Below are 14765 nucleotides of genomic sequence, written 5' to 3'. Positions count from 1 at the left end.
AGTCAAGCTCAAAATATATCACTCTGTGTTTAATGAATATATTTGATTTTTTGCTTTTGGAATTTACTTTCTGAAACAAAAATCCTTTTGTGATTCCACTTTGAGATGCAGAGGTCAAATAAAATTTACATTTCGTTACAGCATTTTTCAAACATTTCAGCTCATTCTCTTCTGTTTTATTTGCAGTTAAATTTACAGTTTGTTTGCTCATTTTTTACTCAGATCCAGAAGCACAAACTATGCGAGGAGGCTGAGAGGCAGCTAAAGGACGGGAAATGATAGACTTCACTCATGGATGAAGAGAATTCAATTACTGTTTTTAATACATAAGCTGTATATGAATTGTATACCAGAAACTAAATTTGGATTAAGCCAGTCATCCATCAGAACAAGATGAAATGTCTGGAGAAGTAACAGACAGCCTAAGCCTTCAGGGGACAAGAAAAGGGCAGGTATGAAGCCACAAATCTTTACATTGTTATTAGTGGGGCAAGTATGAAATAACTCCATCCTGCTGCTTTAAGCTGGTACAAGAAATGAGCATTAACCCAGTAGATCTTGGTTTAGTACAGCAGAGGAATCAAAGTGGAACATAAAACAGGTTAACATGATTTTATTATTTACGTGTTTGTTTTTTAAAAGATGTAGGGCACAGCAGTTTCATCTTGCTCTGAACGTTGTGTGAGGCTCATGTAGGTGGAGAACCTTTTTAACTTGTTAGCCTGCTCAGATTTTATCCAGCAAAAAGCCACGAAACCCTTGTTTTTTTTTATCTCAACTTGAAATAAACTCTATTAATACCAGACCTGGGTGTTCCTCTTTTACGGGAAGAACGGAGGCACTTTTCTACATCCCGGTGGCAGGTGCACACTTCTCCAGGGCCTTGAAATGTCATTTGTTCTGATTAAAAATGTAATAAATGAGCCGACATGGCAGAGACACGCCGAAAGCTGTAAAGAATTTCCTGCCTGGACGACATGTGCGGTCTACCTGACGCTGGGCTGCAGGATTGGGTGTCAGCTCCTGTCTAGACCTGAAGGATTCGGCCTATAAATAGCTCCTAAAACAAACATTGGCTTGTAGGGTTTTTTTTAAACATATTTTTTGTTTTTTTTTTAGGTTTCAGGACATTTTGTATTCTTACAGAAACAGCCAAGAGGGAGGAAGGTTGGTTGCAATGGGCACCAAAGTTTTCTTTGGATTTTTTGAAATCACTTAGAAAAACTGAAGTAATAGTTTAAAGCATCAAAGCGTGTAGGTAATACTGACTGGATTTTAGCTTCTGTTTTCCTAACATGTCTTTTAACCTATACAAATACATGTCCAGTTATATGGTCTTCTTTTTCTCAATAACTAAAATGTCTACCTGGTAGCTTCTATAACAGCGGATCGGTTTATTTAAATCTTGCAGCGACACACATGAATGCTTGCTTTCAATTTTAAGGTTTTATAGATGAGTCGGTTTTTATCATGTTCTAAAATTATTTGAATCGACGTGTCTAAAAGAACAAAGCATATTTTAAATTACTTATTGAGCAAACATCAATGCAAACTGGGTGTGAAAAACTAAGTACATTATTGGTGCTTTTTAAAAGAGGGAGCAATGAGGTGCAGCTATTTAAATACACTGCTCAAAAAATAAAGGGAACACTCAAATAACACATCCTAGATCTGAATGAATGAAATATTCTCATTGAATACTTTGTTCTGTACAAAGTTGAATGTGCTGACAACAAAATCACACAAAAATCATCAATGGAAATCAAATTTATTAACCAATAGAGGCCTGGATTTGGAGTCACACACAAAATTAAAGAGGAAAAACACACTACAGACTGATCCAACTTTGATGTAATGTCCTTAAAACAAGTCAAAATGAGGCTCAGTATTGTGTGTGGCCTCCAGGTGCCTGTATGACCTCACTACAACACCTGGGCATGCTCCTGATGAGACGGTGGATGGTCTCCTGAGGGATCTCCTCCCAGACCTGGACTAAACCATCCGCCAACTCCTGGAAAATCTGTGGATTGGTGGATGGAGCGAGACATGATGTTCCAGATGTGCTCAATCGGATTCAGGTCTGGGGAACGGGCGGGCCAGTCCATAGCTTCAATGTCTTCATCTTGCAGGAACTGCTGACACACTCCAGCCACATGAGGTCTAGCATTGTCCTGCATTAGGAGGAACCCAGGAGCAACCGCACCAGCATATGGTCTCACAAGGGGTCTGAGGATCTCATCTCGGTACCTAATGGCAGTCAGGCTACCTCTGGCGAGCACATGGAGGGCCTTCCGGCCCTCCAAAGAAATGCCACCCCACACCATTACTGACCCACTGCCAAACCGGTCATGCTGAAGGATGTTGCAGGCAGCAGATCGCTCTCCACGGTGTCTCCAGACTCTGTCACATGTGCTCAGTGTGAACCTGCTTTCATCTGTGAAGAGCACAGGGCACCAGTGGTGAATTTGTCAATGCTGGTGTTCTCTGGCAAATGCTAAGCGTCCTGCACGGTGTTGGGCTGTGAGCACAACCCCCTTTGTGGACGTCGGGCCCTCATACCATCCTCATGGAGTCGGTTTCTAACCGTTTGTGCAGACACATGCACATTTGTGACCTGGTGGAGGTAATTTTGCAGGTCTCTGTCAGTGCTCCTCCTGTTCCTCCTTGCACAAAGGCGGAGGTAGCGGTCCTGCTGCTGCTGGGTTGTTGCCCTCCTACGGCCTCCTCCACGTCTCCTGGTGTACTGGCCTGTCTCCTGGTAGCGCCTCCAGGCTCTGGACACTACGCTGACAGACACAGCAAACCTTCTTGCCACAGCTCGCATTGATGTGCCATCCTGGATGAGCTGCACTACCTGAGCCACTTGTGTGGGTTGTAGAGTCCGTCTCATGCTACCACGGGTGTGAAAGCACCACCAACATTCAAAAGTGACCAAAACATCAGCCAGAAAGCATAGGTACTGAGAAGTGGTGTGTGGTCCCCACCTGCAGAACCACTCCTTTATTGAGTGTGTCTTGCTAATCACCAAAGATTTCCCCCTGTTGTCTACTCCATTTGTACAACATCATGTGAAATTGATTGTCAATCAGTGTTGCTTCCTAAGTGGACAGTTTGATTTCACAGAAGTTTGATTTACTTGGAGTTATATTGTGTTGTTTAAATGTTCCCTTTATTTTTTTGAACAGTGTACAATCGATTACTTGATCATCATTGTGACTGAACACCTATATATCTGCATTTCATTAAAATAGAATATTATTAAATATTTGTTGCATGTGCACCGTTTGTCGGCCGTTTTCCTGATAACTGTGTAGACCATATCATGGCCATAATTTACAACAGTTAAAATCGGGTTCTCTTAAGACAGTTTTAATCCACTCTGCTTTCATTCATTAACCCTAGAACACAACAAGGAAATACTCCAGTTGCAGTTTAATTGTATAGATGCAACGATCACGCTTTTCCTGGCCAAGACCAATTTCTGGTTACCCTTTAAAAACGGCAACAAAAAAAATATAACGGAAGAGAATACAATTTGCTGCTGATTCTTTCATTAGAGGTTGTAGTTTTAAATCCAACAGAAAATTGAAGAATTACAAGATCATCCAAATTTATGCATCAACACATGCATCCCCTAACCTGTATCTTGGTTTTATTAAACCACAGAAATGAGCCAAACACATGCAGATTCTTGATGCGTTAATGGGCTGATAAGGGTCGGAATTCTAGTTTTGACGCATTTAATGAGTAGGAAAATCATATTTTTCATTCTTTGATCTGCTGAACGGTGATCAAAGCAGATCATGGGAAATTTGTCTGATTTTCATCTCTGTGCAACTGATATGTGCATTTCAGATGTAATTTGCAATTTAAAAAAAGATAATTCCTTCTCCTTTATGTTAGTTTTGTTTTTCACTTATAAAATCAATGATTTGGATTTTTTATAAAAAGGATTGTATTTATGTAAATATTCACTCACCTTGAATTTGATACTTGCAACACTTTTCAAAAAAGCTGGGACGGGCATCAAAAGATTCGGGAAATTGAGGAATGCTCACAAACATCTGTTTGTCACATTTTACAAGTGAACAGGTTAACTGGAAACAGGTGAGTGTCATGATTGGGTATAAAGGACTATTTGTTCACAAGCAAGGATGGGTGAAGTTTGCCATTTTGCGAACAAGTGCGTGAGCAAATATTCCAACAGTTTAAGAACAATGTTTCTCAATGTACAATTTGGCTTCTCTGAGCCAAAACTCATCTGAGATGGACTGAGGCAAAGTGAAAAAGTGTCCCGTGGTCTGAGGAGACCACATTTCAAATTGTTTTTGAAAATCATGGACATCATGTCCTCTGGGATAAAGAGGAAAAGCACTATCCAGATTATCAGTTCAAAAGCCAGCGTCTGATGGTATAAGGTGTGTTAGTGCCCACAGCATGGGTAACTTGCACATCTGTGGATGCAACACTAATACTGAAAGGCACATACAGATTTTGGAGCAAGATATGCTGCTATTCAAGCAACATCTTGTTCAGGAACGTCCCTGTTTATTTCACCAAGACAATGCAAAGCCACATTCTGCCCCTGTTACAACAGTGTGGCCTCTTAATAAAAGAATGCAGGTACTAGTCTGGCCAGCTTACAGTCCAGACCTGTTTCCCACTGACAATATGTGGCATACTATGAAGTGCAACATACAACATCTGAGACCCTGGTCTGTTGAGCAACTGAAGTAGTTGCATCAAACAAGAATGGGAAACATTTCCACCTACAAAGCTTCAACAATTAGTGTCCTCAGTTCCCAAACGCTCAAGTATTGTTAAAAGAAAAGCCGAACTAACACTGTGGTAAACATGCAACCTGTCTCAACTTTTTTGAAATGTGTTGCAAGTATCAAATTCAAAATGATAAAATATTTGCAAAGAAACAAAGTTTCTGTTTGAACGTTAAATATCTTCTTTGTAATGTAGTTTAGTTGTAAATAGGTTGAACAGGATTTACAAATCACTGTTTTTTTATTTAGTTTTTACACGATATCCCAACTTTAAATTGAACAGTATTTTTTGTTTTGTAAAAGCAAAAAGTAAACATGCACTGTACATACTATACACATTGTACCCCACACTTGGTAAAAACACAGTAGCAACCATATATATGTATACCCAAAGCCACACAGTAAATATGCATACAGTACAGACAAGTTTTAGTTTAAGTTCATATTTATTTATTGCATACTGTATTTATACATAAACAGGAAGTCAAATTAGCTCCAAAATTAGTGGGAAGAAGACAAACTTATTTACCCCCACTCCCTATTCATGCATAAATGGCATGGTTGCTGTTATAACTTAAGATTTAATAATCTGTGTCTTTTTCCTACATTATATAGCACTAAAGCCAACTTCATTGGAACTTTGGTTGTACACCTAAATTTGTAAGTTTGTGGTAACCGTTTTTGTCTTTTTCCTGCTCCACCCTGCACACAAACACCAGCTCTCTCTGAGGTTTTTTCCACTTTGGTGTGAAAGACCCAGAGTGGCCCGGGGATAACCCTGACCTCACCCTCATCCAGAGGCTTGGGGAAAGTCACATATTTTCCCACAGCATCATGTCAGGACTGCATTACTGGGGCTGAAGCAAGCCCTAGCAAGCAGTGTCTAGAGTAGGAGCTTCTCTGAGTCCTCATTTTTTTGGCAGCGGGATCCCAATTGCTGTCTGGAGTCCTTGCATCTGCTGCTGGGCCTGCCTCACCTGCTCCTCACTGCAGCAGTCCTGAAGAAACACAGCCGCTAGGTTGCGCAGACGGGGACTCTCTGCGAGGGAGAAGCGCAGCATGCACTGAAGGATTCCCGGCTCTGAGATCTTGGAACGGGTTGTGGGTGTTGCGAGGTTCATGAGAGTGGTGATTGTCGACAGAACTGTCTCTTCACGCCCGTTGGACAGGCAGTTTGTGACTAGGCTGATGCCGCCACTCTGCAGGATGACATCTCTACATTCAGGGTCCATACTGAGGTTACACAGTCCCCCTTAAAACACAGAAAAGGGAATGAGATGATACATACATAAAATGATTGCTGTTTTTTTATGTATGAATATTGCTGGCATCCCCCAGGGATCAGTGTTCGGGCCAAAGTTGTTTATTTTTGAATTTCAATGTATTTTGTTTGTATAATGACAATTTACAACAAATATCTCAAAGTACTTTACAAAAAGGTTTTCCAATCCATTTTATAGAAATTTTTTAAGTGAGAAAATGTAGGTCTGGCTTGATTAAAATAAACCTTCATTAAATTTGAACAAAATTAAAATCATTTTATTTGGAAAGGAACTAAATACATCAAAGATTTGAATAAATGGGCTAGATATCGAAAGGGTAAATGAACTGAGTTCTTGTGGTAAAAAACAGATAACAATTAAAGCTGGATCAAGAAGCACTGCAGTACTAAGTACAGTCAAGCAGATATCAGATATTCCCTTTGCTTCATATTCTCTGCTGCTCAGTGGTTTCACTTTATTTAAGCATCTGTGCAGAGATATAGGGCAGTAACTAAACAAACATTACACCCACTTTAGTCTTCAAAAGGGCACTTAGGTTATTAATACATATGTAACGGTGATTGTACCTGTTCACTATTTCTAAAGGTTGAAATACTGAAATTAGCCAATTTGGTGTATTTCCAAACTTTTATTCAGAGCATTTTTTATTTAACTGAAACACTCACCCATCCCAAACTCCACAAAGTTCTCGTTCTCCTCAGCTAGCATGTCCAAGAAGAGGTCGGGCACCTGCAGCTCCTGCAGATACTCCATGTTTTTTGGGTCATATGCAAAGTTGGCGAGGTTGGCCAGAACTTGCTCTTTTGCCTCTAGTAAAGAAAAAATTAAGTAAAAAACGAATTAATGATTAAAATTGTTAAAATAAATATACTGGCTAAACGTAACACCACTGATATGCTGTGCTGTACTGATTTATTTCACAAGGAGGCGTTTTTATCATAAAAATTGGACCGGGTTGACAAGTGAAGATTTTCTGTAAATATAATGCAGCTTTGACACATTTTGATCAGATACTCATTGTATTATCCCCCTGAAATATCAGAAAGGTTTAAAATATGATTCACAAAGCAGCGCAGAGACTTGACAAAAATCATGTAAAACTTTAGAAAATAATGTCAGATTATTTTACTTGAAGAAATAAAAGTTATTGATTTCATGAGTCATAATAAAATTAGCCCAGAATAATTCCATATAGGAAATGTCCCAAATTTTTGTTTTGCAGCCAATAGGCCAGTAAGATAATGAGGGTTCCACTGGGCCACAATCTTAAAAGCAGTTTGAGACATGAGACTAATATAGGATGTGATGTCCTGAATATAGACCATAGAAACCTCTGATAGTTAACCTTTATAACCTTAATTCAGAGGTTTGGACATTCTCATACAACATGCATCATTTCAGTCTTCCTGGTAATGTCCAGTAACTTTGCCCATCTACAGCGTAAAATTTCTGTCCATTCTTAAGTCAGATTGGATGGAGAGCATTCATTTTCAGGTTTGGCCGCACATTCTCAATTGAATTTAGGTCTGGACTTTGACTGGGCCATTCAAACATATCAGTATGATTTTATCTAAACTATTCCATTGCTGCTCTGGGAGCCAGTAACAAGTTCTTCCAGGATCGTCCTGTCTTTAGTACTTATTTAGTACCAGCTTCTGTCATCCGGCTGAAGAAAAGCATGTCCACAGCTGCCATCACCATGTTTCATTATGAGGTGGTGTAATTAGGGTGAGTTGGTCTGTCGCATAAAATCCCAATGAAATACATTAAAGTCTGTGATGGTAAATGTAACAAATGTAAAAATAAAGGTTCATACTTTTGCATGGTAATGGAGTATTAGGTTTTTTTTAATGTATCGGTTTCACAAATAATAAAATACTTAATTTTTTTGCACATTGGCATCAAATTATCAGTATCAGGACTTTGAAATGATTGTGCCAACAACCTTGTCTAATTCAAAGAAAGAATCACACACAGAAATTGCTTCTTTTGTGGAAGAGGAGCCGTCTCATTACAACTTTATTCTCGTATTACTACAACTTTATTTTGGCAATATTGTGACTTTATTCTCTTAATATTAGGATGTGATTCCTGGGAATCTGGATGAAACAGGTTACATTTGAAAATAAAAAGTTAGTTGAATTATAGAATCTAGAGGTATATCATTATACACCAAGCTCTTAGCTGTTCAGCAATATACCGGCGCCACCTCCTCCTTTTGTATTTTTTTCATACAATAGGTGTTTTTCCAGTTATTACTTTGTTTTTGTCAATACTGTCAGACACAATAAATAGCAAATAATTTCTTATTTATTTGGTATAAAATGTATTTAGTTTTTATATCATTATCTGGCATTCTTGGTACACATATATGCTGTTAAATGTTTAATATCCATTTTTTTACTGTTTGACATGTACTTCCTTAAAAGATGTAATATCACACAATGTTTACTTTAAGCCAAAATGGAAAAAAGTACTGTTTCTTATTGAACAAACATATTTTTGTATTAAAAGAGACTATTACTTTAATATTACTTTTAACCCCTCCTTGGACCGCCACTTTAAGGTGGACCTAAACCCCATGTAAAATAACTCCGACCCAGAAAAATTTAGAAAAATGCCACCAAAGTGGGGAGTGCCAAGTGTGGGAGGCAATTCCAACTCCCGACTCGCTACAGGGCGTGCATCAGACTGAGATGGTTTTATAACTGAGCGTTCAGGTTCAGTGGCTTGTAAAAGTATTCATACCCCTTGAACTTTTCCACATATTGTCACGTTACAAGAACAAACATAAATATATTTTATTGGAAATTTATGTGAAAGACCAACAGAAAGTGGTATACAATGGTGAAGTGAAACGAAAAGTATACATCATTTCTTTTTTTTTTTTTACAAATAAAAACTGAAAAGGGCATTGTACAAAAGTATTCAGCCCCCTGAGTCAATACTTTGTGGAACCACCTTTTGCTGCAATTACAGCTGCAAGTCTTTTAGGGTATGTCTTAACCAGCTTCGTACATCTAGTGACTCAAATTTTTGCCCATTCTTTGCAAAACAGCTCAAGCTCAGTCAGATTAGATGGAGAGCGTTTGTAAACAGCAGTTTTCAGATGTTGCCACAGATTCTCGATTGTGTTTAGGTCTGGACTTTGACTGGGCCATTCTAACACATGAATATGTTTTGTTTTAAACTATTCCATTGTAGGCCTGGCTTTATGTTTAGGGTTGTTGTCCTGCTGGAAGGTGAACCTCCGCCCCAGTCTCAAGTCTTCTGCAGACTCCAACAGGTTTCCTTCCAAGATTGCCCTGTATTTGGCTCCATTCATCTTCCCATCGACTACCTTCCCTGTCCCTGCTGAAGAGAAGCACCCCCAGAGCATAATGCTGCCACCAACATATTTGACAGTGGGCGTGGTGTGTTCAGAGTGATGTGCAGTGTTAGTTCTCCGCCACACATAACGTTTGGCATTTTGGCCAAAATGTTCAATTTTAGTCTTGTCTGACCAAAGCACCTTCTTCTGCAAACAGGACTTCTTATGGTTTTCTTTTAACAATGGCTTTCTTCTTGCCACTCTTCCATAAAGACCAGATTTGTGCAGTGCATGACTAATAGTTGTCCTGTGGACAGATTCCCCCACCTGAGCTGTGGATCTCTGCAGTTCGTCCAGAGTCACCATGGACCTCTTGGCTGCATCTCTGATCAGTGCTCTCCTTGTTCGGCCTGGAAGTTTAGCTGGACAGCCTTGTCTTGGTAGGTTTACAGTTGCGTCATACTCTTTCCATTTCCGGATGGACTGAACAGCAGTTCGTGAGATGTTCAAAGCTTGGGGAATCTTTTTATAGCCTAAGTCTGCTTTAAACTTCTCCACAACTTTATCCCTGACCTGTCTGGTGTGTTCCTTGGACTTCATGATGCTGTTTCCTCCGCAATATTCTCTTAACCAACCTCTGAGGCCGTCACAGAGCAGCTGTATTTGTACTGAGATTAGATTACACACAGGTGGACTCTATTTAGTCATTAGCAATCATCAGGCCACTTCTGTAGGCAATTGGTTGCAATCGGAGTAAAAGGGAATGAATACTTTTGCACACCGCATTTTTCAGTTTTTTATTTGTAAAAAATGTTTGAAATCATGTATAATTTTCATTCCACTTTACAATTGTATACCACTGTATGTTGGTCTTTCACATAAAATTCCCTGGAACACCTCCCACCGGGATGAGGCCTAGGGAACGGCCCAGAAGCTGGAGGAGCTGTCTTGGGAGAGGGAAGTCTGGGCGTTTCTACTAAGTCTGCTGCCCCCACGACCCGGTCATGAGTAAAGCGGAAGACGACGGGTACGAGTACTTGAATAACTCTTACTAACTTAAATAACTGCACTGAAGAAAGAACTTGTAAGCACATTCATTTAAAACAAATAAAACTCCTTCTGACGGTGGTGACTTTAGAACTGACAGTCACCTCATTAATTCCAAAATGTGTACCACTCCTGTCAATTGCTTCTTGCTTAACAACTTTAACTGTTTGGTCCAAAGAAATAACAAATCCTGAATTTTTTTTTAAGGAATAAGGTACAAAAAAGCAACATCATAATTAAAAGTAGCCCATTGTCATTTCTTGCTGATTCTTGAGTTTTTTTATTCCTAGCTTGTTCTCGTACCCAGCACTTTTTCATTTTGTTCTTTAATTAATACAAATGAAAAATAAACCTACAAAATACCTTTACATGTCTGCAAAGATAACAATGATTTTTTTTTTTTTTATGTTATTAATTTCCAACAGAAATTAGCACTTTTCGCAGTGGAATATGCTTTGGCCAAAGTTTCAAGAATCACTGTAATATTATGACTTTATTCTCGTAATGTTATTTCTCGTAATATTCTTATAATTTCCACAAAATGAAATTATCTCAGTCTGGCCCTAATACTTCCTCCGTAGCAAAGCACTGTAGATTATGCCTTTTAAATGTTTACAATAGGACCTTCTGATAAGGCGTTGGAATCCCCCATGAGAAGCTGTGGAGTGCCACTGCTGAGACGGATGTTTGGGTTTCCCCTCTGGATCTGTTACCTCTGCACCACAGACACACATAAGTAGAAACCATGGATGCATATTTTACCTGTTTATCCGTATTTCCCCCCCAAAGAGAGAACATTTTGGCACTGAAAGGAGGAGGGTTTACAATAAACAAATCATTTGTGCGACATAGAATAAATTAAAGCTGTTGTCACCTTCACTGTCGGTGTCCTGAAATTCAGTGACAAGAGATTGTAAATATTGAAACCGATCCGGCGCTTCTGTGGAATCGTTCTTCCTCATCTTTTAGCTTCCGGTGGCTCCCCTTTCCCACTTTATGCAATTCAGCCGGCTATTAATTTTTTTGCAAGCAGAGGCTTAACACAACAAATTACTGATGTTGTTTTTTTGTCGTCCGTCTCTGAAATGTGTCCGAAAAGCGAGTAGGAACACTTTCCGGGTTTTGCAAACGCTATTAACTTTGGTTTCTTCTTGTTGTGTTTTATGGCGGTTGGCAAACCAACTATTGAGGTGCATTACCGCCACCTACTGGACTGGAGCGTGGACAAGGGACGCGCAAAGAAACTGTTTTTTTTTTATTAAAAGGAGAATCATTTACAAATTGTAAAGGCATAACAGCAACGAAATATTCAACATTTCTCAGAAGAGCACAATTCTCAGAAGGACACATTTAAGTATAAATAAAATAAGTTCCAACTAAGAAAAAACAAACAAAAAGATATATGACCTGTGCAAGTTTTGGTTACGGGTCCATGAATATTCCATGTTCTTCATATGCTACAAGAAGGGATTGTGCATTTTTCATTTTTTTTATCCGTTTCAGTACGCTGAGGTTATTGTCCCGAAGAAACTTTTTAAAGACATGAAAAAGTGGTTTTGTTATCCACCATTTGGAAGTGTGGAAGGAAACATTTGGTTCTTCCAAAGAAATGTGCCTAAAATCGCAAATAAAATGCTGCATTCTAAGCAATTCCGAAATATTGGGAACAACGTCGTCCTGCAGTTATGTTAAAACAAAGACAGTAGTATTTGCTTTTTGTTGTAGTGCGAACTGCAGTACTAGTACGAATATAAGACAATCGTAATGTGTTTACCCCCATTCTATGTGTGCATAGACCTTAGGAACATGCTCAAACGTTCCTAAACTCTGGTGGTTTAACAAGACACAAACAGCTGATAAATTCTTTATACCAACAACTTTCATTGCTTCATATGTTTAGCAACCATATTGGAAACTTACTGCCACTTCTGAAGTTTTGTCTCATTAAATCTGTGTCACACATTGAGCTGTACCCACCTCTGTTTATGAACATGTTTATATATTGTTTGAATACATAAAACAGAGTTGTCTTGTGTTGCTGGTGGTAAAATATCTCAGATGCTCAAAATTCCAATTTGCGAGTAAGGTGAACGCACCACCGGGACAGTTTCTGCGACACACCGGAAGCTGCCTCTGCACCAGAGGGAGGCGGGTTTATGAGTCTGCTATTCTGTCAGTCAGCTCACTGAGAAGGTCAACTACAGAAGAAAAGTACCTATTGTAAGTTTTTTTAATTCTCAGTTTTATATTCAGGCACGAAGCTTAATTACTGACACAAACAATGAGGCAACACAAGCTGTCAGTCGGAAAACGACTCACCAAACCGATTCTTTTCGGGACTGTGCTGATTGGACTCGCTACTGCTTTCATAAACAGGTAACAGTATTATTCACGCTACTAGTTATATTAACCAGATATCACTGGTTTATGACCGCTGTCATGTTGGATGTGCCAACTGTACAATAAACTATTGGTGTGTAAATTAGCTACTGTTTAATTGACCAGAAACCCCCTGCAGGAGTTATTGAACTATTTTGGGACAAGAAGTTTTGAAGACCGTCTTTTTGCCATTATAAACTATTTCTAGGGACCGGTGCCTTTCTCTGGTTTCAACTGCATGAATCAGTCCCTTATCAGATTACCAAGGTAGAAATTTAGCTCAAAAAACAACCCGAGTAGGAAGGTAGTGCTTTTAATATTTAGCCCGAACCTTGACTCTGAATAGTCATAACTGTTTCTTATAGTAAAATTTTCTTTTTTATACATCTCCCAGTTGAAAGTCCTCTGCAAAAACAACATTCAAACCTAGATGCTCCTGTGCAATCTCATACTGGTAGTGGTTACATCTAGGTGTTACATTTAAATGTATTACTAAACTTAGTCCAAACTCAGTGTAAATTTGTGCATCTAACATTTTATGAATAAAAAAAATGATCAGCCTCCAGCCATCTGTAAATGTTCAGAGCTGTAATATTTTATCAATGTTTTAAAGAGTAATCGCTGTGAATAAATTAGGTAAAAGTTTTATTGGCTGTGAAACACTGGGTTGTAAGCCCAAAATAGATCTCCTGCTGAATCTAGAACTGTGTTGATGATGAATGTCTTTCTGAATCTGTTAATGCATTAATGCTGTAGTCTTTAAAAAATCAGAATTGATTAATGTCTGTTTATAAAGACTGTAGATCAGAAGTCAGACATATAATTTGTTATTGGTGAAAGATTGGTTGATGATGTGTCACTGACAAAGTCTGAATCTTGTTTGTGAATAATTATTTCATCTGCTCAACTGTGAGTTAGTCAGATTAACAGGGTATAGAGGATATATGGTGACTGTTGTGCACTTGTTGGTTTCATTATTTTCCTCATCAGAAGCTACAACTCTCCAGGAGCATATTTCTGAGGAAGTGTAATAAACGGTGGTGGAGTTTAATTGCTGAATCTGCCTTGAACCTCAGACCTCAATGAAAGCCCCTCAGGCAGGGCTAAATAAATATGGAGGGTTTCTGAGAATCCTTTCCTTGGAGAAAAGTCCACAGAGATGCTGTCGGATGACAACCATTGGAAGGTCCTGCATTTTTAAGGGGTTAGGTCCTGCAAATGCTCAACCAGATTTACAAAGCAGTTCGCGTGTTAGGTTGGCACCCTATTTGTATACTGCAAATCTATTTGTGATGGTTGCTGAGAAAGATAGCTGTTGATGTAGTTACCTTTCAAGAATATAATTTTCACAATTTCCCTGCCAGTATTTTTTCAACAATAGCTGTAGAAATCTGTGCTTTTAGTGAGATTTCTGCTTCTTCTGCCCCGCAGACACATGTTCTTCGAGGATGTGGACGACCTCAGGGCCCAGGAGCGAGCACGCAACAAATCCAAGAGGATGGAGGTCCTGGAGAGGCGGCAGAAGCAGAAAGATGAGCTAGCAGAGAAGAAGAAACAGGGGACAGAGTGACTGAACAAAGCAGCTTCAGAAACTAATGGGTTTATTGCACAACACTCCTGCAGCAGACCGATGCTAAGCCGATGAATGGACTCCACAAACATCCACTCTTCAAAGAGACGGCGATCCAGAGGTTGCTTTTCTAAATGTTGCACTGAGCTTGTGTGCATAAATGGATTTGTTTTTTATATCGAAATAATCCAAATGGAAACCTAAGCTGTGTAAGAAGCCAAACTGCTCAACTCCATGTGTGTCTCGAGACACGTATGAACCAGTTAAAGAAAATGTTAACTGCTTGTTTAGCAGAGGGCAAAACATGCAACCTAAAGAACCCTGTGAGTGGAAGTTATGAGAAAAATCAGTGTCTCGTGTATCTTTGTTGTGTTTTTTAAGTGCACGCCGTTGAATCATTT

General features: G+C 39.1%; 2 protein-coding genes across 2 annotated transcripts in view; one reads left to right on the top strand and one right to left on the bottom strand.

The window, feature by feature from the left end:
- The window catches only part of acsf2 (acyl-CoA synthetase family member 2), a 44101-nt gene extending 43296 nt beyond the window's left edge, over positions 1–805 (top strand). Inside the window, exon 16 of the mRNA XM_047377447.1 lies at positions 223–805. Within this exon, the coding sequence (XP_047233403.1) occupies positions 223–279 (57 nt within the window). The 3' untranslated portion in view covers positions 280–805. The remainder of the gene's footprint in view (positions 1–222) is intronic.
- A 4397-nt stretch (positions 806–5202) lies between these two features.
- On the bottom strand, positions 5203–11549 carry armc7 (armadillo repeat containing 7). Its single transcript, XM_047376427.1, has 3 exons — positions 11290–11549; positions 6724–6867; positions 5203–6027 (listed from the first exon to the last, which is right to left on the bottom strand). Exons 1-3 carry the CDS (start codon positions 11375–11377, stop codon positions 5684–5686), a joined length of 576 nt encoding a protein of 191 aa, XP_047232383.1. The 5' UTR covers positions 11378–11549; the 3' UTR covers positions 5203–5683.
- Between the last annotated feature and the right edge of the window lie 3216 nt (positions 11550–14765).

The sequence above is a fragment of the Girardinichthys multiradiatus genome, chromosome 10 (assembly GCF_021462225.1).
Source record: "Girardinichthys multiradiatus isolate DD_20200921_A chromosome 10, DD_fGirMul_XY1, whole genome shotgun sequence".
Taxonomy (NCBI): domain Eukaryota; kingdom Metazoa; phylum Chordata; class Actinopteri; order Cyprinodontiformes; family Goodeidae; genus Girardinichthys; species Girardinichthys multiradiatus.
Note: the sequence above shows the minus strand (reverse complement) of the source record. Positions and strands in the feature narration are given on the sequence as shown.

What these genes read in the sequence shown, in the direction of transcription:
- armc7 (XM_047376427.1), bottom strand. Translation starts at nt 11,377, where the DNA reads ATGAGGAAGAACGATTCCACAGAAGCGCCGGATCGGTTTCAATATTTA. An exon ending in TCAGGACACCGACAGTGAAG is followed by an intron (nt 6,868 to 11,289) that starts GTGACAACAGCT and finishes TTTCTTTACTAG; the next exon opens with AGGCAAAAGAGCAAGTTCTG. An exon ending in CTTTGTGGAGTTTGGGATGG is followed by an intron (nt 6,028 to 6,723) that starts GTGAGTGTTTCA and finishes CTGTGTTTTAAG; the next exon opens with GGGGACTGTGTAACCTCAGT.